The sequence below is a fragment of the Schistocerca americana genome, chromosome 1 (assembly GCF_021461395.2).
Source record: "Schistocerca americana isolate TAMUIC-IGC-003095 chromosome 1, iqSchAmer2.1, whole genome shotgun sequence".
NCBI classification, from domain to species: domain Eukaryota; kingdom Metazoa; phylum Arthropoda; class Insecta; order Orthoptera; family Acrididae; genus Schistocerca; species Schistocerca americana.
Window position 1 is genome coordinate 568,005,157 of NC_060119.1, and position 27,091 is coordinate 568,032,247.

The window sequence follows — 27,091 nt, forward strand, 5'->3', positions numbered from 1 at the left end:
CCTCCATGATTTAGATATCTTGCAGCTCTTGATACAATTATTCATTAGTTCGAGTAGCCAGCACTTTGCGCCTGGACCAAAGTTCTTGGTCTGTTCAGTTCTTACATCATCTACCCCTGCTGCTTTTCCGACTTTGCACTTGCTTAGAGCCTAATCGAGGTCGCTATGACTGAAAGGTCGAGACAGAAAGGTGCCTTCTTGCTCGGGCTCCATTTCCAGGGTTCGTCTCTCGATTTTACAGGTACGGTCAGGTTTACCATTTTTCACGAGGTGGTGTGCAATCTGATCAGCCTTCACATTTGTATGTGTATTTGATTGGGAGACATCGTTGTTGAGATGTCGTAACAATCTCCAGGCTTCGCTATAAGGATTTTCTTCATATAGCCGGTAATATTCATCCAGCAGAGCAGCTGTTTCAGGTGTCACACCCTGCAGATACATCGGCCAGCACCCTCTCTAAACCGATGCCTGGGAGCAGTATTTTACAGCTTGAACAAAGCTCTGATACTCTTCAGGTATGGGTGGCACAGACCTAATCTCCTTGTCCAGCATGTTAGAAAATTTCGTCCAATCAGCCTTCTTGATGTTGTATCTCCGTTTGAAAAATTTTGGTAATTCGTGGTAAGTTCTCATAGGACCAAACTCCTGAGGTTCAAAAATGGTTCAAATGGCTCTGAGCACTATGCGACTTAACTGCTGAGGTCATCAGTCGCCTAGAACTTAGAACTAATTAAACCTAACTAACTTAAGGACATCACACACATCCATGCCCGAGGCAGGATTCGAACCTGCAACCGTAGCGGTCACGCGGTTCCAAACTGAAGCGCTAGAACCGCAACGCCACACCGGCCGGCAAACTCCTGAGGTCATCGTTCGCTAAGCTTACACACTACTTAATCTAAGTTAAACTAACTTACGCTAAGGACAACACACACACCGATGCCCGAGAGAGGACTGGAACCTCCGACGGGGGAAGCCGCACGGACCGTGACAAGACACCTTAGACCGCGCGGGTGCCCAGCGCGGCCCATCTCCGTTTGAAACTCACCTCCTGTGGCCTTATTGCTGGGAGAACTTTACACAACAGTGGCCTGTGTTGTGTCTTTAGTATGGACGAGCACACTGGTTTGGATCATAGCTGTGCAATGTTTTCACTCACAAATGGGAGGTCAGAGTTAAATCAACGCTGCCACCTGGCACTGTTGAAGGAAAAGGGGGGGGGGGAGGGGGGGAGTAGCTTGCTGTCATGTATAAGATACAACTGGCAGGATTCAGCCCAGGAGAGGACTGCTTCCCCATTTTCACTATCTTCAGAATATCCCCACATGTGACTATGGCTGTTAAAGTCACTGGTCACTATAGACGTCTTACTGTTGTGGAAGTTCCTAGGTGATGTAAAGGAAAATGCAGCAGAAGGGGGCTTATATACAGAGGTAACCACGCAATTACTCAGCTCCACTGAAATAACTTCGATATTATTTTCTACAGGCAGTGGGTACTGGTCTTACAAATATGGCGCTTCCGTACTGAGAGTGCGGTATTTCTGCAGTTAATCTCATGCCCGGTATTTCTGGTCGAGGACCGTTTGTTTGCTCGCATGTTTGCTTCTGGTGTGAGAGAATCAGCCGTCTGGGTAATATCTAAACGCCCAGGGAACGCCCGGATGTGTAGAGTTTAGTAGTCGGTACACACCCTTCGTGGAGGCTTCTCTCATGTTCCCCACTACATCTTCAGACCAGGCAAGTTGACCAAATCGGTTGGTTCTACTACACCTAATGTAAAAGAACCAACCGATTTGGTCAACTTGCCTGGTCTGAAGGAAGTGTGTAATGTTTAAGTTTTGACCCTGTACTGTAGGATGCTCGTCTCTCGTACAAGTTGTCGCTAGGTGAAGGGCTATCCAAAACACTTGACCCCTTATCTCTGTGATCAACAGAACCCAAGATACGGCACCAGAAAAATTTTTATTTTCGTATGCTGCTTCTTCTAACATTCTGGCACCGTGTACCGTCGTGTACTGACCGATTTTGGAGCCAAGACTATCTGTTCTCCCGACTTAAATTCCATCGAGCAAATGTGGGGTGTGTTGGGGAGATGTACTGCAGCAAGTCCACATGCACCAACGAACGTCCAACAGTTCTCAACCGCGCTGGAGGAGCAATGGAACGCCCTACCGAAAGACCTTCTTACCAATCTTGTGATCAGCATGGGAGGACGTTGCAAAGCACACACATTGCCATCCGAGGTGATTACACACCCTACTGCGAATCATGTCCTGCCTTTTGTGATGTCCAGGGGACCGTCATTGAGACGCCCTGCTAGACTCGGAGGACAGGAAAGGCAGTTTAAATTGTGGAAAGGCGACAAAACAAGCGGCTGTCAGTTACACTCAAACATACAACTTTATGTAGTTGACCAAACATTACAAGAGCCAAGAAATTTAAAAAAAAAAACACAGCATTAATTTTCGGAACTTAATAACCGGCTGAATATGCCATACAATCTCATGCCTTAAGGGCAAGACCACTTTAATTTAAAATCGGTTGAAAGCCAATAACTTAAGACTCAAACCAAAATCAGAATTTTTAAAAGGCAAAAGGCCTTACCTTAAAGCAGTTCTTTAATTAGGCTGAAGGCCCAAACAATCTGACACGTTAAGAGCAAAACAACTTTAATTTAAAAATCGGTTGAAGCCGTACAAGTACCAGCAACAAGAATAAATAAGAAGAGGCAGTACACCCAACGGTGCTTAGAAGTTTCCGAGGGTCGGCCTGGAATTCAAACAGTAACGTTCGCTTAGGTGAGACAGGCAGTCGGCCCAACCATTCTCTATCCGACGACAACCCAATCGACAGACAGTCAATGGACCTACCGACAAGATAACTTCTGCTCCACCCAACCAGCACAGAACAGGGAGTTCAATGGAACAACGTAGAGAGTATTGGCGCCCACAACCAATTATACATTGAGCTGTCAAACTACACACCGTGCTGGACAGCGACAACACGATGAGGAATATACACTGCCTGAATTTACGTCAATGGCCAGGGCGCGTAACCAGAAAATTAACAGCCATAAGGCAGAAGATTCCGGTGGTGCACTTCAATTCAAAATAACCGAGTATAGTTAAACTCCACCGGAGGGTGGCTAAAATCTGCCAGCTTGAAAACACACGTTGTTGCTTGCGGGAATGTCCCGACAGCTGACAACGAAATCCAAACGACACTATGTCAACCGTCGTGACTTGCTGGTAGATTAAGTCAAAACTCAACTTTCGTGACCAGGATCGGTGAGCCACGGACCTCGTACCAATGGGAACAGCACCACACACTCCGACCGCGCGTGGACGCCGCCAGCGGCCTCGGCCAAACTAAGCTCCGCGGAGATTTCCTCGCTGCTCCACGCCAACCGACCAAATGCCAGGACCGGAAACGCTGAAAGGATCAAATATACGTCGGCCGATGAGACGACCAACCAACAGTCGTCCCGCTCCAATCTCCCTCCGTCGGACAGTTCACGTGTGTCTCCAGCGGTCGGCGAGCACTGGCTGTCCGCGCCTCACCGGCTCTCCGTCCCGATTTCAGTGCTGCTGCTTCCCGACTGCACTGCTGGTCCGTCTCCAACTGTCTGCCAGACACACGACGACCCGGAAATACTATCAGTCCCTCCAGAGATGGTACGACAGGGCACTTATCGATACGCGCTGCTGCTGCCGCTCACGGACAAGTAAGACAGAAAGTTAGTGACGCCAGTAAATGGAATAAGAAAACGAGGTGGCAGTACCATAATAGAAGATGACAAACAATAAATGGCATGAACACTAGCCGTGCGCAGCTCAGTCTCGAATAGCGGTGACTTTCGTGTAATTATTCTCTTTGAATAAAAGCGTCATTTCTTTTTTGTCTCATTGTGCCTTTCTTTCAGTTACCTTCTGTGCTACACTGTAGCGATCCTTTTTATGTATGCCCTAAGGTTTACCGAATATGTTCCTTGGCACTGACACATCACGTGGAATGTTGTTTGGTTTGTGAGCGCTCAACTGCGCGGTCATCAGCGCCCGTACAAAGTCCCAAGTTTTACACAGTCCAATTTTTTCACAGTCCAATCTAGCCACTATCACGAATGATGGTGATAATGATGATGAAATGATGAGGACAATACGAAAACACAGTCCCCGGGCTGAAAAAGTCCCCAACCCGGCAGGGAATCGAACCACACATCAGGCGGAAGTTACTTTCGTCCTTACGTCTTGCTTACCAGTGTAGTACTGGTTTCAAAGCATTGTAATTCGTGCATTGTAATAATCTCTGGTTATAATTCCCGGCTTTAAATATGTACATTCATGTTTAAAATAGTGGACAGGTGACATACGCCACTTTAAAATACTTACCTTCTTCTAGGTAATGACAGACTGCCCAAACTAGTTACGGAGCAATACGTATTTTAGCAGCTTCGTCATGGGTATACATAAAAATGTGTTTTATAAAAATTCTGGAACATAACTTAAAGATTTCTCCAGCAAGTATTTAGTTTATCTCGCAGGAACAATGCGAATCAGCAGCCTCACAGATAACGCAAATTCAGGGCTTAAAAATCAATTTCTCAGTCAGATTTTTACCAACCTAAGCTTGATTTGTCTTAGCTTCATTCTGATATTATCATCTGACATCACAAATGATTGATTACTATCTGTCACCTTCCGCTTGTATAAAATTTCTGAAGGCGGTAGGCAAAATTCAGAGTGTAGGAAGGTGGTTCGATTGCAGGATCGTCAGCCGATGCCGTAACTCACGTAAGTACAGTATGTGAGTTTACTCTGCTGTGTATGAATCATGTGATGGTACACTGTACAGAACTATTACCGCTTATTTATTTATTTATTGGCCTCAGTTAATAAAATTATATAGCCGGTCTTAAACAATTACTCATGCAACATACTTTTAAATTTTAGTGATAACTGAAAGCAATAAACACGCTTCCTAAAGCACAGTAATAGATAAGTGTGCTGAAACGGGGTGTTATATTAGCAGTGACAATCAGTGGATTTCTTTTCATTAATTTCAACACGAATTGATATTTGAAATATGCAAGACCATTTATTAGTTTATAATGCCATGTTTGCATAAGATAAATAGGAAGCTATAGATTTGTTCGAGGAATCATTGTTTCCATTTAATAAAACAGTTATTGATGTGGAGAATGCGACTCCTTGTTTGCCAACTATTTTGTATAATTTACACGCACCGTCCACAGCTGTACGAAATACCGCAAGATTATAATTAAAGTGCACTACTCGCAGAGGTCCAGTGTGGTGTAATTACCGTACGACTGTGAAACTCGGCAGATATTCTAATGTGGAACCGATGAACACCAGAAAAAATTAGTTCCAGTTTTGCCCACAATGGGCAAATCTCGCACTGTGAATGCAGAAAAGACGCTTCCAAACGTGTCTATATGTAATGGATTAGGGCCGGGACGTGGGTAGAAAAGTTAAAACAAGTGAGAAAAGCATAATTTTGGTTTTATTATTCACCGACACGTACACTATTTATTCAATAAGAGCAGCAGAGACGTCTACGAGACGCTGTACAGCGCCAGATTTGCACCTGGTGACCAGACTAATTTTTTCCGGCGTGAATCGGTTCTGTATAACGCATTAGCATATCTATCAAGTTTCGCTGCCATACGGTAACTGCAGCCCACAATGGACCTCCATGGAGAGCTGCACTTCAATTATAACCACCCGGTACTTCGAACTTAGTTCGGGGACTGCAAATTCTTTGACATCTGCTGTATTTGGTATAGACCCACTACCTAATACTGAAATATGAAATTTTGTGCCGGACCGGGGCTCGAACCTGGATTTTCTGCTTATCGCGAGAGGTCACCTTGACCACTTCGGCTATCTTTGTACTCTTCCCTCTCGCGATTAGCCGGATATGCGGGTTCGAGTCTCGGTCCTACACTAAATTTCAGATGTCGCTGTTGAGTAGTAGACCTATAACTAACACAGCTGATGTCAAGTAATTCACAGTCAACGAATTGATTTCGAAATTCTTTGTATAAGTATCTTGCTCATTCCCATATCTTTTACGTGCTAGAATGATGAGACTTACCGGCTTTTGGAAAACGTTTCCTCAGGAGAACACGGATCAGCCTTAGCTTTTATCCTATCTAGATTATAGGATAACTTTCAGGTCCATGGAGCATCTTAATATGGATTTAGTATGCCGTTTGTTGACATTCATTTTAAAAAACCGTGGTTTTCGAGTGGTGACAGGTTGAACCCATATATAAAATCTTCCTCTATCCAAGGCCCCACTGTATACCATTTCCATTGAGTAAGTTATTTTATCATATAAAAATACGAGTAAATCAGTTTAAGGTAGAGAAAGGCCCTAGAAATGGCCTTTTGTAATACGAAGAGAAAGCATTCAGTGTTTCGTTATGTTGGATCCCAGCATTAGCGTTAGCATTAATGGATATTAAGTTATATTGATGCAAAGGTTTGGCAGTCCATATTCATTCCCAATATCTATTACACATTTATTTGCTTGACTCCAGTTGTTGTGATATTCCAATTTTTGTAACGCTATTCTACAGTCCGTCAGCACTAAAAGTATTTGTAGCTATCTTAATTGCCAAGACTTCTGATACATGTACGGATGTTTCGTGAGGAAGATTATACATTCATTATGTTTGGGTGACGCAGAATGCACATCCTACTCCACTCTCTACACCTCACATCCATATGAAAAAAATTGGATATGTTCGGGCCATCTATACTGAAGGTCATTACTATATTCCTGGAGGTATTGCTGACTGCACTGCCTTGATAGCTGAGGTATCTGTGAACTGATTTCGTAGTGGTACTGAAAGACTGCAATCGTGTAAAACAAGTGGAATAATGGAAATAAATTAAGAATGTTGCTAAAAACGCTCCAGTGGGGAAACACGAATGAGTGGGTTTCCAACGTCAATTGTTACGAGATCCGGAATGTAAATACGCTGTTGAAGCAAATTACGAACTTTATCGGGTGACATGCAGAGTACCCGGTGTGAGAACACGTAGACATCATCTTGGCCGCAGCTGTTTCAACAGTGCGCTAGTGCCTTCGAGAGCCTGCTGGTATTTCATAGGGTCTCTTACGATATGTCACACAGAAACGCTGCAGGAGCCCGCAATACACTTTTGCTGAGGATGGCATCTTCTTACCATAGAACCCCGTTGTCAAGAGTTCTACGCGCTCACGAGGAACCTGGTGCTATCAGAATTTCTAGCCCTGCTCAGTGGAACTCAGTTAATGGTAACCTAAGGAATGAAAGAATATTCTTCTCTAGTTAGGGTATGTCTCATTCACATCTAAGATCTGACCTTGAAGTGGCCGAATATGTTCTGTCACACCTGATCGTCTCATTGTTTCGACCTTTATTTTTCATCAAATGGCCGGGCATTCCGTCAATGAAACCACAATCTCGCTCCTATAACGGTCTCTTACTCTCAGCCTTGGGCGCTGCTCAGTAGTATGAGGAGAATTCAACATTTCTGCGCGGCCACAAGTAAACTACCCCTCCCGTCCCCACCACAAACGCCACCGCTGCGTCGCTCATTCCAGGACAGTTGTCACCATATCCTGAAATAGTAACACCAAGTATCAGTAATAACTGCTATGAGGGAAGATAAAAAATGTCCTATTCTTTTGTGAAATAGTTACTCAACTTCAAAACCTTGTTGTAACCAATTCAGTAATCCTATCACGGAGTGGTTGTTTCTTGTTTTACAGGTCTAATTGAAACATGAAGTTGACGTTAACAGTCGCAATACTGGCAGTCCTGCTCCTAGCAGGTGCTGAAGCTGATACGCCAGCCAACTGTACCTACGGGGAAGTTCTGGGCACGTGGACATTTTATGAAGGAGCCCGCACCTTCAGCAGCTCGGTAGATTGCTCCTCGTACGGTAAGCATGTAAATGAGAGACTTTTCCAACACATACGAACACCAACGTGAGAGGTCCCAACGACCATACCGTCAGCCTGACAAACAAAAAGAAATGGAACATTTGAGTAATTCAGAATACAAGTGCAGATTCAGACTATAAGAGAGAGGACGAATCAGATGACGGCAGTCACGAGAGGACAGCATGCGTAATTAACGAGCTGATAAATCTGATAGAAGCTTATCACCTTGGTAAATAATTTTCTCGCCAATTCAGAAGCGACCATTTTCATCCCAAGATAGAGAACTACTGGACGAGAAGGTCCGCATAATTTTCAGCTTTCTACAAGCCAATTTAGTGACATAATCCCAAGATGGCGAGTCTATTGAAAAGACAGATCTTTACCATTAGATTCAAACTCAATTTTCTGTAACGGTTTGGCGGAGGGAGACGCCCTTATTTGAGGAAGAGCCCGTTTGGCGCTTCTTCAGAATGCCGAACGTGAAAGCTCCAGGGGTCGCCTGAGCTGATCGTCTGATCCGCCACAAAACGGACAGCGCTGCCTCCCTAGTCAGGTTGGGAGTGTGGGAATTTTTTTCTGCAGTGTAACAATACAACTGTGTCGTCCCCGAGGTGATAAAACCTGGAGACGCACGCTCCACCCTTACTCTGAAGCGGCTCCTGATCCCGATCGGTGGATTTAAGTTTATCGAAAGACTAGCATGTACGTCAGCAGTCCTCTTAGTCATAACACATCCTGAACATCATTACTTTGAAACCAGATGTATTCAGTAAATGTGCGAGTAGAATCTGATCGCATTTTTCGATAACGCACGCTGTAGCTGAGTCGGCGTAAGCTGATCCATGGCAGATGCAGCAGTCTGAGCGTGGCAGCTTCGCTGGCCTATCTCAACAACTAACGTATAGCGACTATGCAAACGTCCCTAAGCCAACGCCTAAATGTTGTCATATCTCTGTAGACAGCTACTGTTTTCGCCTGCAGCCATTGGCGCTTCACAGTTGAAAACTGGCAACAGTGGTGCGAGCTGTCAGGGATCTTCTTACACCGTCTCGACTACAGTATAGCTAGCAGACGTTTCCAGATCTGTAGACGGTCCGCCGACTACAGTACAGTGCACTGACGTGCTGCTGTTCTCTTTTCCTCGTGTAAATCTCTCTCATCGCTCATTACGTGTACATCATCTCTTGCTTGTTTACCTCTAATTACTGTGCGTACTTTTCTCGAAATGTTGGACAATCACTCACTGTTATTTACGAGGAGCGTTCAATAAGTAATGCAACCCAATTTTTCCCTGGTCGTGACGGGCAGTTTTACAGGTTAAGTTCTGAATTATCTGTGAAATTACAGGAAGGAATAGCCGACCTCAAGTACATTTTGATCAGTCATACTTCATCTTATCTTTTAACAAGTTTCACGAAGAGTGACAACTTGCTCTAAGGCTTCACAGGCCTGGGCGTTTTCAAGCATCTACAACAACTGTCGCTACAGGTGTAGAACGAAATGTCTTCTTATTGAACTAAAAAGCGACTAAAACTAAAGTAATTTGCATGATACATTACGAAATCAGCGTTTCGGCTTCACTTAAGACGCAGGTGCTTTAAATTTTTCATTCACTTGACGCACATGAACTACTCAACAAATAATTACACACACATTAGTAACTGTGTGGAATTATACTCAGGACGACTAAGTCTTAAAAAACTAAACAAATAATTGTACTGTAAAATAAAGATATAATGGCGTCGGCAATGCGGACACCAGGAAAGTCGCTTTTACCCGGGAATGGTGTGTGAATGAATCCTGGGTTGCGTTCTGCTAGTATCACAGCGAGTGCGGAGTCAGGATAGCTCATTCATTATCAAAATTCTTTAATCAGCATGATGTCGATGTCGGCGTCACAGGCGCGTGGTGTGGTCAAAAATGGTTCAAATGGCTCGAAGCACTATGGGACTTAACATCTGAGGACACCAGTTCCCTAGACTTAGAACTACTTAAATCTAACTAATCTAAAGACATCACACACATTCATTCCCGAGGCAGGATTCGAACCTGCAACTGTAGCAGCAGCGCGGTTCCAGACGGAAGCGCCTAGAACCGCTCGGCCACAGTGGCCGGCGCGGTGAGGTCATCCAGGCAGGGTGCTATCTCAGCACAACTCACCAGAGGTGTATGTGATCCCGCAGGTTGCTGCCTCAGCAGAAGTGATCTGTCTGGTGCAAGGTAGGTGTAACTCGGCTGACGACAAGCTTTTGCTGGACTGCAGACAGTTCCAAACAAGTGGTCAGGAGCACTGGCACCTAACGCTGGGTGGAAGACCCTGTCAGACGATGATGCCCTAAGCGCGCCCTTCACTTGAAGGCATTGGCTCAAGACCATGAACCATCAGACCTAGCTGGTGGTTTGCAGACCAGCGGCTAGCCGATGTCGCTGCTTGGTGTGGTGGAAGCTGCTCAGCTCCACACTGGACCGATAGCTAGCATGGAGACTGTCACGGCGTCACCGCAAATCAGAAATCCAGGACCAGTGCAAGAACCTACAAGTGCTGCTAATGGCTGAGCTATGGGCATTTACAGTCGCTATGGCCAGCTATTTTGTGACAAGAGCTCGCCTCCAGTCACGTAGGTGGCTGTGATATTCTAGAGTTGTGAAATGGCATATGGAAATGCAGTCCACTGCTGTATTGAGGAGTGCTACGCCTACAATATTCTGGTACGTGGAGGCAGGATTCTGCAGGTGGCTCGCCTGCATGTACCTCAATGTGTTGCGAAGTCTGTCTCTGACTGACGACACGACAAAAACAATAAAGAAAATATAGACAATCTGTACAAATAAGCAAAAGTGCACATCTGCAAAATAAATGTCTGTTATTGGGTAATATTCAGCACCATTTTCCTTTGCTTTGTGCACAGTAACAAGCTTTCATCCTCCTTGATATATTGTCTATGGTATGATCGAGACATTGCTGCTGATGCCTATAACAATTTTCGACGGCGACCCTCATGAGATCAACCAGTGTGTGAGGAGGCTTCCTGCAACACCGCACTGCAGGTTTCAACTGGTCCTAGGTATCTTCCGTTGGAATCGTGTCAGAAGATACCAAAGGCACTTCCATTGGGTTGATTCCTCCTTCCTGCAAAAAGGCGTTCATGAGGTGGTCACAGTGTGGTCGCATATTATCATCTGGAAAGAAGAAACCTGTACCGATATGTTGGCAGCAAGGCTACCTAATAGTTTGGAAAGCCCTGTCACGACACTTTTAAGCACTAAAGTTACCCTTGTAGCAATGAGAGGTGTTCGACATTTGTATATGATACTGGCTCAAAACATGACTGAGTCATATCCCCGCTGGATCCGTAGAACTACATGCCTCTGACGTACATTGGTACCTACCCACCTCCACACTCATTTAGGAAGATAATCGCGGGTCTGATAACTCCTGCACTCAGTGGTGAATGAAATCTGCCACCACTGTTCCAGGATCCATTCCAGGTGTTCCCATGCCCAACTTCTTGCACGCCACAGCTGTGTGCAGGGAGGGGGGGGGGGAGACTAGGAAATTTATGTTTTATTGACGGTTGGGTACTGTGTTGGTCAACAGTGACCTTCGAGTTGCCTCGGAAAGCAGCACGCAGTTCTGTTCCATTCTTCTTGGGGTACCTACTAGTCACATTTTGTAGATATTAGTTATCAGGTACTGTTGTTGACCACGGGCTTTCACTGTGAGACAGATGTTCAGTATTTTGTGTTTCACAGTAGTGGCTAAACGTTCGAATGACCTACCTGAGGTACACGCTGGCTGACACAGCGGGCAGCTTCCCACCCTGACAACCCTTCTTGTTGTTAACGTGCACTGAAGTCTTCAGTTTCTAAATGAAATGACACGTAAGTTATTCTGTCAACTATAGGTTATTTATAGAAAGGGGAAAACTTGAAGCCATTGGAATATATCAGATATCAGGCATTATCCAACCAATCCACAGAAAAGGAAGCGAAACAGAGCCTAGTAACAACAGGGGAATATCGCTCCTTGCAGTCACATACAAAATATCTTCCAAGATCCCAGAACGACTAGAAACGAGACATATGGACAATTAGTTAGAAGAAGATTAAGTAAGTTTCAGACCATTGAGATCTGAACTGAACAAATGCAGAACTTTAAGACCATCCTCTAATACAGCAAGAAACGAGCCATACAGCCGATAGATAACTTTGTAGACTTCCAAAACTCTTGCACCTACGTGTATTGACCCACTCTCTTTGGAATAATTACAAAAACCAGGACTCAATGAAAAGCTCAATAAGTTGGTGTGAGTCAGCTGGTACAATACCAAGTCCAAAACATAGAGGGAGAGTTTCCTGATCAATAAAGGGGTGAGGCAAGGGGGACGGTGTTTCACGTATATTATTTAATTTCGTCCTAGAAATAATCGTCAGGGAATGGAACAGATCGTTGCTAGCGAGCACCTGATTAAGGATGTGGATCAAAGCAGATAATCTAAGGATTCTATATGTGACTTTTGCTGGCGACCTGGCCTTATTAGCCGACGACATGCAAGAGGCTTCTATGCAACACCAAGTACAGCACTTACTAACAGAGGAAACAGGTCTATCAATAAACATAGCAAAGATCGAATTCATTACCAACTTAAGGTTCTCCCAAGTGCGAAGAGAGTCAGCGATAGCAAGCATATTAAGAGAGCCAAAACCGTAAAGTGCCTTGGACAATGAATCTTATATGGCATCAGTGAAACGGTAGCTCTCGAACAAAGGAAACTCAAACTGCATAGGATATACTATACGTGAAGAAAAATGTACATCTCGAAACATCTACCGCTTAATACTAGACTAAAACGCTATAATACAGTAGTCAGAGTGCCTGACTCTTACAAAGAAGGCCCCAGTACGAGTCTTCGAATTACAAGAAAGGAAATTCCTGCGAAAGATAATGGGACAGGGATCCTACACGCTGGGAGACGATAGTGCAATCCTAATCGTCAACTCTACCAACACTAAGAAAACCTCGTAGATGCCATCAGAAAAAGACGAGTAGCTTTCTGTGGGTATATGTACGGAAAGGTGTCCCATAGGCTCGCCTTTAAGATCTTCAAAGCACAAGCAACTAGAAAAACACTTAGAACAACTTCATACACTGTCTGAAAAAATGCAACATCCTCAAGGACTATGTTCACTGACACACCAGGGTATAAACAATATGTAGATAGTGAGTAGCTGTAGTGCTAGTGATTCATTAGTCACTATCGTCGGCGATCAGATGGCATTTAGGAGGCCATCTTTCTGTGCACCCTTCATGTATTTGTCTACAGGCGGTAAATGTGCTGAGTTTACAGGTGAACAGTATTTAAAACATTCATACACTGCTGACGATTACATACTCTTTTTCACCAGATTGAATGGAGCCACATTGTGGCCTTGCGGGAAGCTGGATGGACGTCTGGATTGCTGCACATGTTGGGCACAATGTATATGATGTGTCGCTGCTTTTATCATTGATCTGTGGGACATTCCCACACCCACAGAACAGGTCCGCCTAACACAGACGTAAGTCAGGATCGATGCATTGTACGAGCAGTGGTGGCCAACCGACCATCATCGGGAACCACTGGAAACCATACTAATGCAAAGGAGTTAAGATAACGACACCGCCAAACATGGCTACTCTGGCGTCGTGAAGAGTCGACTACAGATTGGAATGACAATCTGTTGGCTTCACTGATGAGAGTATGTTCTGTCTGTTGTGAGTCATTGAAGTACATGTGTATGGCGTAGAAACGGTGAGCTGCCTCTTCCAGAGTGCATTCACCCACGATACACAAGCGTCATGGTGTGCGGGGGGCGCGTGGGGGGGGGGGGGGGGGGGGAGGACCAAGAGAACATAATTTACAATTCGCGGTTACCTTTCTATTTTCGTAGGGTTAAGTTGGCTGTTGTCCCTGTGCTTCTGCCATTTCTTCAACAGGAAGATGACGTACTTTTACAGCAAGACAGCACATGTCCACATATAGTTGCAGCAACGCAGAGAGCTCTTCGTTCTGTAAGCAACTACCCTAGCCAGAAAGACGCTCAAATCACTCGCCAATTGAACGTGTATGGGACTGATGAAGCAGGAACTTCCTCATTGTCTAGGGCCTGCGAGAAACATCGCCGAACTGCAAAAAAAGTTGCAAGATACTTTGGAAAATCTATCGCAGGATGCCGTTTGGCACTTTCATGATCGTTTGCATGTGAGAATACATGCATGCGTTGCTGCCAGATAGGGGTACGTTATGTACTGATGTGACTGTTTGGGCATCCTTTACTGTGACTTGTGTATCTCATTTTGTCTGACTTTGTTATCATATACTCTAACAACGATAAGCTACCTATCACCTCACTTGTCACGAGATGGCTTGTCCTCGAGGGAATTGCATTTATTTTTTCCAGCAGTGTATTAGGCAAGACATAATGACTACCATGTATCTGTTGAAAGCTGATCTTTCCTGGCATCCTTCACAGAAGTTAACCAAAGTGAGATAGAAAATGGTGTGACGAATGCAAGACAGAGATCACCAGGAAAATGAAGGAACACTGGACTAACAGAAGACATCGAGGTACTAACAAGAAAACAGCTGCTAAACTTCACTCAGAACACCAGAAGCGGCAGACGACAACAGCACAGCAAACACACAAGCACCGTGGCCCATAGGCGGGCCAAACGAGTTTTAAAAAAATCAGACTATACGAGATATTGACGAATTATTCACATCTGCTCATATTCCCCGCAAGACACCAAAAGAAACTAATTGTTTGCTCAGTGAAAAGTATTTAACTAAGACCCAATACTGAAGTACGTTATGGGAGTTACATTACATAAAGTGCAAAGTCTGACTTAAAATGTCCACGAAATAGAGAAAGGAACTATTAAAGGTTACCTGCACTGTTCGCTTCAGCATGCTATTTTGTGTCTGTTATACTGACATTCACGAAAAGAAATTGAAATCAGCAAATGCAGCAGCTAAATAAAAATAATCTATTCACTACCAAACTTTTCTATGCTTGTCAGAAACAATCTGTGAATGTGTGTGGCATAAGGCGCAATACACACACTACAAAATATGTAAAACTTTACTAAGAATGATGGAGGATTTTATTTTAAAGAAAAACATTCTTTAAAAATTAAATTATGATTATTGTCGGAAAAGATTGTACGACATAAGAAGACTCTAACAATTACGAAATTCACTCACTACAAAATGACAGGCATTTAAACCAATTGAGCTATTTGTGACATAATGAAAACAAAGAGATAAAATTAACCTTAATCATGAATACTATTAGTTATCTAAGGGACAGATATTTCTCTGAATTAATTGTTCTGAGAAATAAACATTTCATTCTTGCGCATGCTTTAGTTACCTTGAAAAATTCCTCCAAAAATCTTCTCCATCAATATAATCAGTAACATACGTTTACAAACAAGTTTTTATCTTCATAATAAGGTATTCCAGATAATTTGTCTCAGATTCCTAAGTATCAAATCTCCTCTAAAACTCAACTGCTCGCTGCTATGCCTCTAATAAGAATGTCCTGACGCTGCATAACTGGCTAGCGACCAAGCGCAGCACAGATTACTAGGGCTGCGCAAACGATACTAGCGTTCGAACAGGCTCGAGGTTTCTCGGTAAGCCGCAGCGTTCGATGCCGTATCGAGCTTGTTCGAATAACCACTCGACATTTGGCTCGTGTGGCCCGAGAGTAAGGGATACGCAAGAAACTACGAACTAGCGCAACAATAGCCCGCCGGCCGCGGTGGTCTAGCGGTTCTAGGCGCTCAGTCCGGAACCGCGGGACTGCTACGGTCGCAGGTTCGAATCCTGCCTCGGGCATGGATGTGTGTGATGTCCTTAGGTTAGTTAGGTTTAATTTGTTCTAAGTTCTAGGCGACTGATGACCTCAGAAGTTAAGTCGCATAGTGCTCAGAGCCATTTGAACAATAGCCTATGGCTCTGCGTCAAATTTGACAGCTTCGGGAATCAATGGAGCAAATAGCTTTATATCCTACCAATGCTCAAAATCCTATGGTGTTTGAACGATTTTTCAGTGCAAATTCTCATAAAGTATTTTATAATGGATATACAAAAATGTATGCCGATTTTTAAGTAAAGATAACAGGCAAAGAAGAAAATATATCCTCTAAAAATTTTTACTTGGCTGTATTCATTGTAATATTTTATTTGATTCTGAGAGGTGGTAATGATTTACCAAATGGGTTGCAAATGAGCAGTTCAATCCCTGTTCACATATTAGAATAACAGATAAAAGTGTTGTCAGGTTTTAATCAGTTTGAAAACAAGACGGCAGCATTCAGAGGACACAATCAAGACAATTAATCAAGAATTAAATGCCGAACAAACGATATGTATCGTAATAAAGTGACCAAATTTTTATCACGAGAATGAATAATAGCAGCAGAACGCATCTTGGAAATAGTACTGTCAGACTTCCCTCCAGCAGAGGAAAGCAAATACAATACTAACCTGTCTACAGCATGTGTTGACAGCGACCACCAGTTTTGAGTCCTGGTCAGCAAATTGCTGAAGGGTGATCGAAGTTGGACTGCTGGAATTGCTGCCTTCTCATCCTCAATGTTCTGCTGCAATTCTTGAAGGCTATGAGGGTTGCACTTGAGGGCTCCCACACAAAGTGATCGCACACTGGCTGATCAGGAAACCTGTGTGGCCTACCTCTGCTAACAACTCTGTCAGGCGTGAAGACCGTGTAAACGTGCTCCAAGGTTCAGCCAGCTGTATCGCCAGTTGCTCCATCCTGTTGGAAGTAACTGTAGGTTTTTTTTCCTCCTCTGTTACTGCTGTCACACATAGTTTCAAAATGTTGGCAACGTAATGCGCCGAAGTCAGCGTCTGGTGAAAGAAGATGGGACCAATATTGCGGCGCGCAGGCGCTGCACACCAAATCCCAACCTTCCGATCATGCAGTGGTGTTTCATGGAAGTTGTGCGTATGAGGTAACGGGCGAGCTGTGGCACCCTGAAAGTATTCCAAGTTCGGAGCTGGCGTGGCCGCACGGGAAGCTCGGCAACCTGGGGCTCACCAGCAACCACACGGTGTCGAATATTAGCCGGAGCAAGAGGGATAGCCGCAGCGCGTGGTCCAGGGCTACCGAGTGGCTGGGAATTCCATGTTGACGCTGTGTGGAGGACTGTGCTTTGTGTCGATGAAGGAGATTTGTATGTCGGGAGTGCCAAAGATGGCGCACTTTGTGAAACCATAATGGCCGACATTTCACGGTTCATGTAGAAATTAATAATGGCCAGAGGAATCATGATACCTTAAAAAGAAACATATACATTACCATTACTTTCGCGACGATTCTGATGGTGTAATCAGAATTTCAATATCTTTATTAGTTTAAAGTTTAGTATCTGACTAAATTATACAAGTAACAACCAGCAACGAATTTCCAAAATCTAAACGGTTCATCCGTTTTTGTCGATCAACTTGTCATTAGAAAGGTATTAGTGTAGAACTAAATTGGTATGAATTATAGGCATGTAACTTGAATAGTACATGAGTTATTGGAGGTGAAAGTGGCCAATTACAATTTGTCGCGTCAGGCCATATGTACTCCACAGTTACACGAAAAACAGTAGCAGCGTGCTTATAAATATATTTATTCATCTATGTCCTTGTTTACATCCGACATACACTATTCATGATGAAATTGCTCAAAGATAGAGAGGTAAAAGTTGGCACACATGCTTGGAATGACATGGGGTTTTGTTAGAACAAAAAAAAAGTATTGCTAGACGTGTGAAAGATCTCTTGCGCGCGTCATGCTTGGCCTCCCAGGTTCCCAGACCTCAGTCCGTGCGATTATTGGCTTTGGGGTTACCTGAAGTCGCAAGTGTATCGTGATCGACCGACATCTCTAGGGATGCTGAAAGACAACATCCGACGCCAATGCCTCACCGTAACTCCGGACATGCTTTACAGTGCTGTTCACAACATTATTCTTCAACTACAGCTATTGTTGAGGAATGATGGTGGACATATTGACTATTTCCTGTAAAGAACATTATCTTTGCTTTGTCTTACTTTGTTATGCTAATTATTGCTATTCTGATCAGATGAAGCGCCATCTGTCGGACATTTTTTGAACTTTTGTACACTCCTGGAAATGGAAAAAAGAACACATTGACACCGGTGTGTCAGACCCACCATACTTGCTCCGGACACTGCGAGAGGGCTGTACAAGCAATGATCACACGCACGGCACAGCGGACACACCAGGAACCGCGGTGTTGGCCGTCGAATGGCGCTAGCTGCGCAGCATTTGTGCACCGCCGCCGTCAGTGTCAGCCAGTTTGCCGTGGCATACGGAGCTCCATCGCAGTCTTTAACACTGGTAGCATGCCGCGACAGCGTGGACGTGAACCGTATGTGCAGTTGACGGACTTTGAGCGAGGGCGTATAGTGGGCATGCGGGAGGCCGGGTGGACGTACCGCCGAATTGCTCAACACGTGGGGCGTGAGGTCTCCACAGTACATCGATGTTGTCGCCAGTGGTCGGCGGAAGGTGCACGTGCCCGTCGACCTGGGACCGGACCGCAGCGACGCACGGATGCACGCCAAGACCGTAGGATCCTACGCAGTGCCGTAGGGGACCACACCGCCACTTCCCAGCAAATTAGGGACACTGTTGCTCCTGGGGTATCGGCGAGGACCATTCGCAACCGTCTCCATGAAGCTGGGCTACGGTCTCGCACACCGTTAGGCCGTCTTCCGCTCACGCCCCAACATCGTGCAGCCCGCCTCCAGTGGTGTCGCGACAGGCGTAAATGGAGGGACGAATGGAGACGTGTCGTCTTCAGCGATGAGAGTCGCTTCTGCCTTGGTGCCAATGATGGTCGTATGCGTGTTTGGCGCCGTGCAGGTGAGTGCCACAATCAGGACTGCATACGACCGAGGCACACAGGGCCAACACCCGGCATCATGGTGTGGGGAGCGATCTCCTACACTGGCCGTACACCACTGGTGATCGTCGATGGGACACTGAATAGTGCACGGTACATCCAAACCGTCATCGAACCCATCGTTCTACCATTCCTAGACCGGCAAGGGAACTTGCTGTTCCAACAGGACAATGCACGTCTGCATGTATCCCGTGCCACCCAACGTGCTCTAGAAGGTGTAAGTCAACTACCCTGGCCAGCAAGATCTCCGGATCTGTCCCCCATTGAGCATGTTTGGGACTGGATGAAGCGTCGTCTCACGCGGTCTGCACGTCCAGCACGAACGCTGGTCCAACTGAGGCGCCAGGTGCAAATGGCATGGCAAGCCGTTCCACAGGACTACATCCAGCATCTCTACGATCGTCTCCATAGGAGAATAGCAGCCTGCATTGCTGCGAAAGGTGGATATACACTGTACTAGTGCCGACATTGTGCATGCTCTGTTGCCTTTGTCTATGTGCCTGTGGTTCTGTCAGTGTGATCATGTGATGTATCTGACCCCAGGAACGTGTCAATAAAGTTTCCCCTTCCTGGGACAATGAATTCACGGTGTTCTTATTTCAATTTCCAGGAGTGTATTTTGTATTTTTTTTTTCTAATAAAACCCCATGTCATTCCAAGCATGTGTGTCAATTTGTACCTCTCTATCTACATTATTCCGTAATTTATTCAGTTTTCGATTTTATACTGACTATTTGATCAAAAAAATGGTTCAAATGTCTCTGAGCACTATGGGACTTTACATCTATGGTCATCAATCCCCTAGAACTTAGAACTACTTAAACCTAACTAATCTAAGGACAGCACTCAACACCCAGCCATCACGAGGCAGAGAAAATCCCTGACGCCGCCGGGAATCGAACGCGGGAACCCGGGCGTGGGAAGCGAGAACGCTACCGCACGACTATTTGATCACCCAGTACGTTTATTTAATCTGTTTATGTGTTTAATAATGTGTGTTAGAGCGTGTTTATGGTCCAGCCGTTGGAATATTTTTTTAATGTCAAGTTATTTAAATGTTTGTGAGTGTATGTTGGCTTGGAGACATGGCGGGAGCGCTCTAGCCCATCACAGCGCTCGTTACTGCGGTAGGCGACTACCGAAGTCAATGGAGAAACTGTATGGAAATGGGGGAGGAGCATCGGGTCGCACAGGACACTGGGGAGTGCTGGACGGGAAGGCGAGACGGACGGTCGCAGGAAAGGCTTGGAGAGTATTGAGCAGTTTGCACGTGGTGGCGGGAGATAGAAATATTTCGTAATGCCGACTTGTGCACTTGTGAGATTTCCGTGGCTTCTGCAGTTAAGACGTAGTATGCATTTAGAAGTGAATATCTCGCGAGTTATGTTGTTGCTCATTACTAATTACATGAAGTAGGAATCTATTGTTTCCCTGTTATTCAACTTATATTTTATTTAATTGCTGGACCATCGACACCAATAAGTGTTTTACAGTAATAAATGGCATTCTTAAAGGTACTCCCGCTATCGTACTCATCATTTAAAGTCTTTAAAATAGTACCTGCAGATTTTATTTAATTGCAATCTTTCATTTATAAATTTCTATGTTACATTCAAAATTCGCAATTGCCGAGTGATAGGACCCTTCGACCATTCGATTGATGTGTGTATTCATATTGTAAACTGTAGACTCAGCAGTATTTGGCATGTAATGCGGCAACTACGTAGCCCAGCCGCTAGACAACGAAACCAGCCAAAACTTTTAATATTTCAACTCTGAGTGTGAGGGTACGTAGTTGAGGGCCACCATTAATTTTTTTGAAAGCCCACATGCTTCATCAAAGATAAAGAACAGATCCATGTCCAGATCATTTATTGTTATTTCAGTGAACAACCACTCACAAAACTGGAGGCGCTGAGGAGAGAGAATCTGCTGGTTTTAACGCGTGAAGAAGAGACATTTGGCAGGAACGCATGTGTAGGTCCAGGTGGAGTATTCGTCTGCATGATCGACGTGATATGCCGGTCTCTTGTGAAAGGGGTCGTGTTGATTTGGTATGTATCTGAAGCAGTTTCTGGTGAACTGCAGGCACATTTTCTTGTGTGTGGGCACGTTTCGGAATGTTTTTTGGGTTGTTCGAAAACAGATCCTGTCTGACGCCATTTTCGGACTAAGCGTTGCATGACACTCTTTGCTGGCAATTTGATACCATTAAACTTCTCAGCAATCCACTCACCACACCGTTTCCATGACTTCCACGTAACTATCCACAAGGAACATCCGCTGTTCCATTGTGAGTAGCATCGTCCCCTTTTGCACAGCTCCACTCACACTAGCACAGCCCGCACTACACTCTGAACCGGTGTGGAACAAGTGCTGGGCGTACACGTGGTGTGCGCGTCACAAGGTGTGGTTATACGCATAGATTCAGGTCCAATCGTATCCACTCGTCCGGGTTACTTTTATTTGTCCCAACCTGTATCACGGCACGTATTCGATTTCACTGAAACTGCGTGATGTATCTAGATTCTGCTTATCCTATCTGTACCGTTCAATTTCGTACCTCATTTTTCTTTTTAAATTGTGGACGTGTTCACCTTTGCATGTCACCTCCTGAGTTGTGGTAGGCAGTTTGCACACTCCATTGCCGAGCCCCAGCACGTCAAGCTCACACCGCAACCATGAGGAAAACCATTCGTAAGTCATATTTCACACACGACTGGTTTCGCCCTGTGTCCGAGCTGATTCTCTGAGATAAGTTTCTTTCCTCCCGGAGCATAATAATGTTAAGGCTTAATAATATACTTTAGGATCCTGCAACAGACAGCCGTCAGCAATATTAGTCTGAAATTCCATGCATCCGATCCTTACCCTGTTTGTAAACAGGAGTGACTGTTACACCTAAGCACGAATTGTTGCACAGCCTTTACTAACACAGTTTCCGTATTTCTTTTTTTGTAGAAATTGTAAATGAGGAAAAAATACATCTGTCGTACCCGAACGTAGCCACAGACAAATTCGGAAATATCGGCACATGGACACTCATCTACAACCAGGGCTTCGAGGTCACTGTCAACGGCCGCTCCTACTTCGCTTTCTCGTACTACGAAGTTGTAAGTGTTGAAAATTACAAAACTGCTCGACAGCTCACTACGTGAAGTGACACGTCTCCTTTCGCCGTCATTTTGTGTGCTCCTTAGAATAACGACTCGTCGGTGACCAGTTACTGCGACCGGACGTTCGACGGCTGGGCCCATGACGTCACGGTGCGACACTGGTCCTGCTTCAATGGCCAAAAAGACGAGCAACTGCCCGCCAAGACGCACACCGCGCCAGCCGCAGCCCTGGGACTCAAGGTATGAGGCTACTTCGAAACATATGTGGATTGTTTTAAATGGCGAGAGCTCCAGATCAAGTCGACATGCAAAATGGAATATGAACCAACCAAATGAAACATTTGACAGTTATGGGATTTGTTGTTATTCTTGTCGCCTACTTCAGTCCGAAGACTGTTTGATGCACCTCCCCAAGCTAGTCTATCGCAGCCTCTTCATCTCTTCCTAACTACTGCTTACTGTTGTCACGCTACTCATTTAATCCTCATCATTTTTCTGTAGCGCCACTTTTCAGTAGCTTCTGTTCTCTTTTTGTCTAAACTGTTTATCGTCCATATTTCACTTCCGCAAAAGGCTACACTCTTATCAGGTACCTTCAGAAATGACTTCCTAAGACTTGATTTTACATTTAATGTTAAGCACACACTCTTTTTCAATCGCTTTTCCTCCTAGTAGGCAATCTGAATTTTATATCCTTTGCACTTCCGCCATTATCAGTCATTTTGCTGCCTATAGTAGCCCTTATCTCTCTTGTCTTCATGGTCCTTAAGCAATCTGTCTCAGATATTGATTTCAATCTTCCCTTCACAGACTGAGTTTATGGAACATCTCCGTTCATCAAACCTTCCGGTAACAAATCTTCCAGCACGCCCGTGAACTGCGATGATGTATTTGTCTAATGCGACCTGGTGGAAATCCCAAACATCTGTATTGTATTCAACAATAGGTCACACAAATGTTCTGTATGCGATCTCCTTTATAGATGAGCCATACTCGTCTAGAATTTTCTCAATAAACCGAAGTCGATCTTTCGGCTTCTCTAGGACCGACCTTAACTACTCGCTCCATTTCATGCCACTTTGGAACGTTACGCCCACAGGCGTTCATAAAAGGGGGCACTCGCCCTTTCCCCCTCTACCCCCAGAATCTGGCTTACAGAGTTTATATTCATTACACAACCCTCAGATGCTTCTAGAAGTGAATGGGTAATCATCTGCTCTGTGTCATATAATAAATTCTCTGTTTCCCTCATAAAATTTAGTTCTTGCACCATGACACGTCTCAAAACTGGACAAATCATTCATATCAATAATGGCAATGTTAGAGTCTCGCCCCCTCGCCTCGACTCCTCCTCTGGAAAAGTTTCTGCTGGCGCCCACGGTCACGCCTCGATATTTAATCAACGTGTGTCAAGCAGCACGCCACTAACACTGTATCCGAACATTCATCTTATAATCTCTTTTCACGACTTCATCTATTCTGTTCAACTGCTCTTCCAGCTCTTTTGCCGTCCCTGACAAAATGGCAGTTCATCGATAATCCTCAGTATCTTTTTATTTTTTTCTCTCTGAACTTTAATTCGCTTCCTAAATATCTTCTTGCTTTCCTTCACTGTTTGCTCAATATACGGGTTTAACAACGTCGTTGATAGCCTACTCTCTTCTCAACTACTGCTTCCCTTTTACGTCTTTCGACTCTTATAACTGCAGTATGGTTCCTAAATGAGTTGTAGATAAGCTACCGCTCCATGCATTTTATCCCTGCCATCTTGAGAATTTCAAGGGGGTATTCCAGTCAACGTTGTCAAAAGTTTTAAATCTGCAAATGCTATAAATGTAGGTTTTGTCTTTCCTTAATCAATCTGCCAAGATAAGTCATAGAGTTAGTATTGCCTCGCGTGTGCCTCCCTCCTCCATAAAAATTCCCATCCAGTCCTGAGCCCACGAGAATGGTAATTCGGATAGAGGAAGGAGGCATGCCAGGGTAATCCGTCCAGCTGTACAAAGCCACTGTGCCACGGTCGCATAGTCGTTAGCGCATTTGCGTAGTGAGCAGAAGATCCGGGCTCGAGTCCTGACTCTGGTACAAATTTTCGTCGCTTCAGTCTGCAGATATGCGTCATAGATGCTTTGAGACTTGAAAAGGTCTCTGGAATCATATTGTTTGATTTGACATATGTAGTTATGAACACGTGAAAGATAGCTGATGTGCCGGACAGTACCGGCACAACAAATACAAGAGTTCTGCGTGTCACGTGACTGCCAAGACGTCAGATCTCCTGGTGACTATCGTGAAGGGAGAGCACAGGATCGGCAGAGCGCGTGACGTCAGCGCATTCGGTCGCAGCCGGATCGTGCGTGGCTGGAGGACGCATGGCATATTCCATCTCCGAGGTCGTCGAGGGGCATTTGACGTGCGATTGTGACAAGTCTCCACCGTCTGTACCTCGATTTGGAAAAAAAACTCCGTGGGTAAACTGCCTTGGATAACGACGATTTGTTGATTGGGGTCGACCATTACACAGTTCCTTCCTTTGTAGGGTAGGCGCCAATTCAGTGTTGCTCACAGCAACCGGAATGCATCCAAAGATAACCAGAAACACCTTATCGCTATCGGGTATGAATTAAAGTACAGAAACAAAAATAAACAGAACTGGTTCCATCTTTTGTGTCACTAATGAGTGTTCTTCGCTAGGGGCAATAGTAGGGAAGGCCCATTACTGACATACTGTAATGGCTAACATTTGCTATGATTACCCGAAGAAGAAAACTAATAATGATATAGTCAAACTAAAGTGTTAGAATCAATATAGGTGTAATACACACGCCGGTTTATATTTCTCATAAAGTTGGAGAGAGTTGTTCAGCTGGACGATAGCACACTCAGGAATACATGACGTTACCTTGTCGATGTCTCGATCTAGTAACTGATTTCCGAATCACATGAATGAGCGCACGCTAGAAACCGCCTTAGGCAATTTCCGACATTTACTACTCTTTTTGTTGTTGTGAGCGTCTGCAAATATTAAGAGTTGTACATATTTAAGTGCTGTGTAATACACCGACAGAAAAAAACGGCGATACCGAAAAAACAATTCATGTAAAGTAACGAAATTTCGGGAATACGTTTGTCTGCGAAACATATTTAAATGATTAATATTGCAAGATCACAGGTTAATGTAAGCGCGAGAAAAGTCATTCCAAATGTGAAATGCTGGTACATTAATAACCTGTGTAACCACCAGAATGTTGAATGCAAGCATGGAAACGTGCTTGCACTGTGCTGTACAAATGCTGGAGGCCAATTTTCGGGCTGCAGTTCCATGCCTGATGTACTTGGTCGGTCGATGCACGGACTATTTACGCTATTCGTGGATGACGCTGGAGTTGTCGTCCGATGAACTTCCATACATGCTCGACTGGAGACAGATCTGGTGTTGAGCAGGCCAAAGCAACATGTCGACTCTCTGTAGAGCATGTTGGGTTACAACGGCGGTATGTGGGCGAGCATTATCCTGTTACAAAACAGTCCATGGAATGCTGTTCATGAATGAGACCACAGCAGATCGAATGACCACACTGATGTACAGTTTCGCAGTCGGGGTACGGGGGATAACTGCGAAAGTGCTCCTGCTGTAATACGAAATTGCACCCCAGGCGATAACTCCAGGTGTCGGTCCAGTGTGTCTAGCACGCAGACAGGTTGGTTGCCGGCCCTCAACTGGCCTCCTCCTAACCAACACACGGCCATCACTGGCACCGACGCAGAATCAGCTTTAGTAAGAAAATACAACAGACTTCCACCCTGCCCTCCAATGAGCTCTCGCTTGATACCAATGGAGTCGCAAGTGGCGGTGGTTTCGGGTCAGCGGAATGCACGCTACAGGGCGTCTGGCTCGCAGCTGTCCTTGAAGTAACGAATTTGTAATAGTTCGTCGTGTCACTATGGTGCCAACTGCTGCTCAAATTGCTGCTGCAGATGTAGTTAAGATGCGACGGAGCCAAACGCCGAACACGATGGTCTTCCCTCCTGGGAGTGCCATGTAGGCGACTGGAAGCTGGTCTCCTTGCGACCGTACATTCTGGTGACCACCGCTGCCAGTAATCATGTACAGTGGCTACATCCCTCCCAAGTCTTTCTTTAGTATCACAGAAACATCCATCTTCTCGTAGCCCTATTACGCGATCTTGTTCTACGTCAGTGAGGTGTTAATAATGGCGTCTTTGTTGCCTTATAGGTATTCTTGACTAACATCAACCCACCACGTCCAATCTCAAAGGTAACTAACACTGACGACCGTTGCAGCTGTGAGCGTGTGGTTGATCTGAGATTCTGCTATTCTGCGCAACAGGTTAATCTGAGGTGTAACCCTTTACCCTGTGGCTCCTGCAAGATGCAATTTCCACCCCCACACTACTACAGAAGTCAGACAGACGCTCCTAACGTTCTAAAGGCAAATGCCTGAAAAACTTTCAGCAATAAATATCTTCTGGAGTCGTCCGCTGTAAGGAAATGACACAAAAATTCACAAAATTTCTTACGTAACTAGTGGGATACTTGGGTATTGGAGTAGTGCTAGTTAGTGTAAGAAAACATGAAACTAACGAAAGTTGTTATTTATTTTGCAAAAATTCTGAGAAATCACAATGGCACTTTTAGTTATGAACTGAACAAGTTATATCCTGGTTCTTTTCGGAATGTGAAGTTACCTCTCAAGGATAGGATTCGCTAATGAAATTTATATACAAAGTTTAAGATTGTTGTTGACTTGGCAGAATGGCTGAGAGGCACGCCTACTCAACTTGAGTAATTATCCTTTAGAATGTTGCTAGGTACGGTCGAGGCTGTCGCATGTGAAATGCAGTGAAGTCTACTGTTGTGGAGGAAATATGGGGTTCGCAATAGCTGTATCGCACAATACCGTAAGATGCGATGACTGCTGTCTGCACCGCTCGCTGCTGACAAATAAGATAACTCTCGTCCTATCTGGATCGACCTTCACCAATCAAACTCTCCCTACGCCTTGA

The 27,091-nt window shown here is 44.8% G+C and overlaps 1 protein-coding gene across 1 annotated transcript in view; it reads left to right on the top strand.

Annotated features, from left to right (window-relative positions):
• LOC124578090 (dipeptidyl peptidase 1-like) overlaps positions 1–27,091 on the top strand; it is a 94,807-nt gene that overhangs the window by 22,071 nt on the left and 45,645 nt on the right. Inside the window, exons 3-5 of the mRNA XM_047131229.1 lie at positions 7,817–7,957; positions 21,910–22,061; positions 22,149–22,304. Of these exons, the coding sequence (XP_046987185.1) occupies positions 7,817–7,957; positions 21,910–22,061; positions 22,149–22,304 (449 nt within the window). The remainder of the gene's footprint in view (positions 1–7,816; positions 7,958–21,909; positions 22,062–22,148; positions 22,305–27,091) is intronic.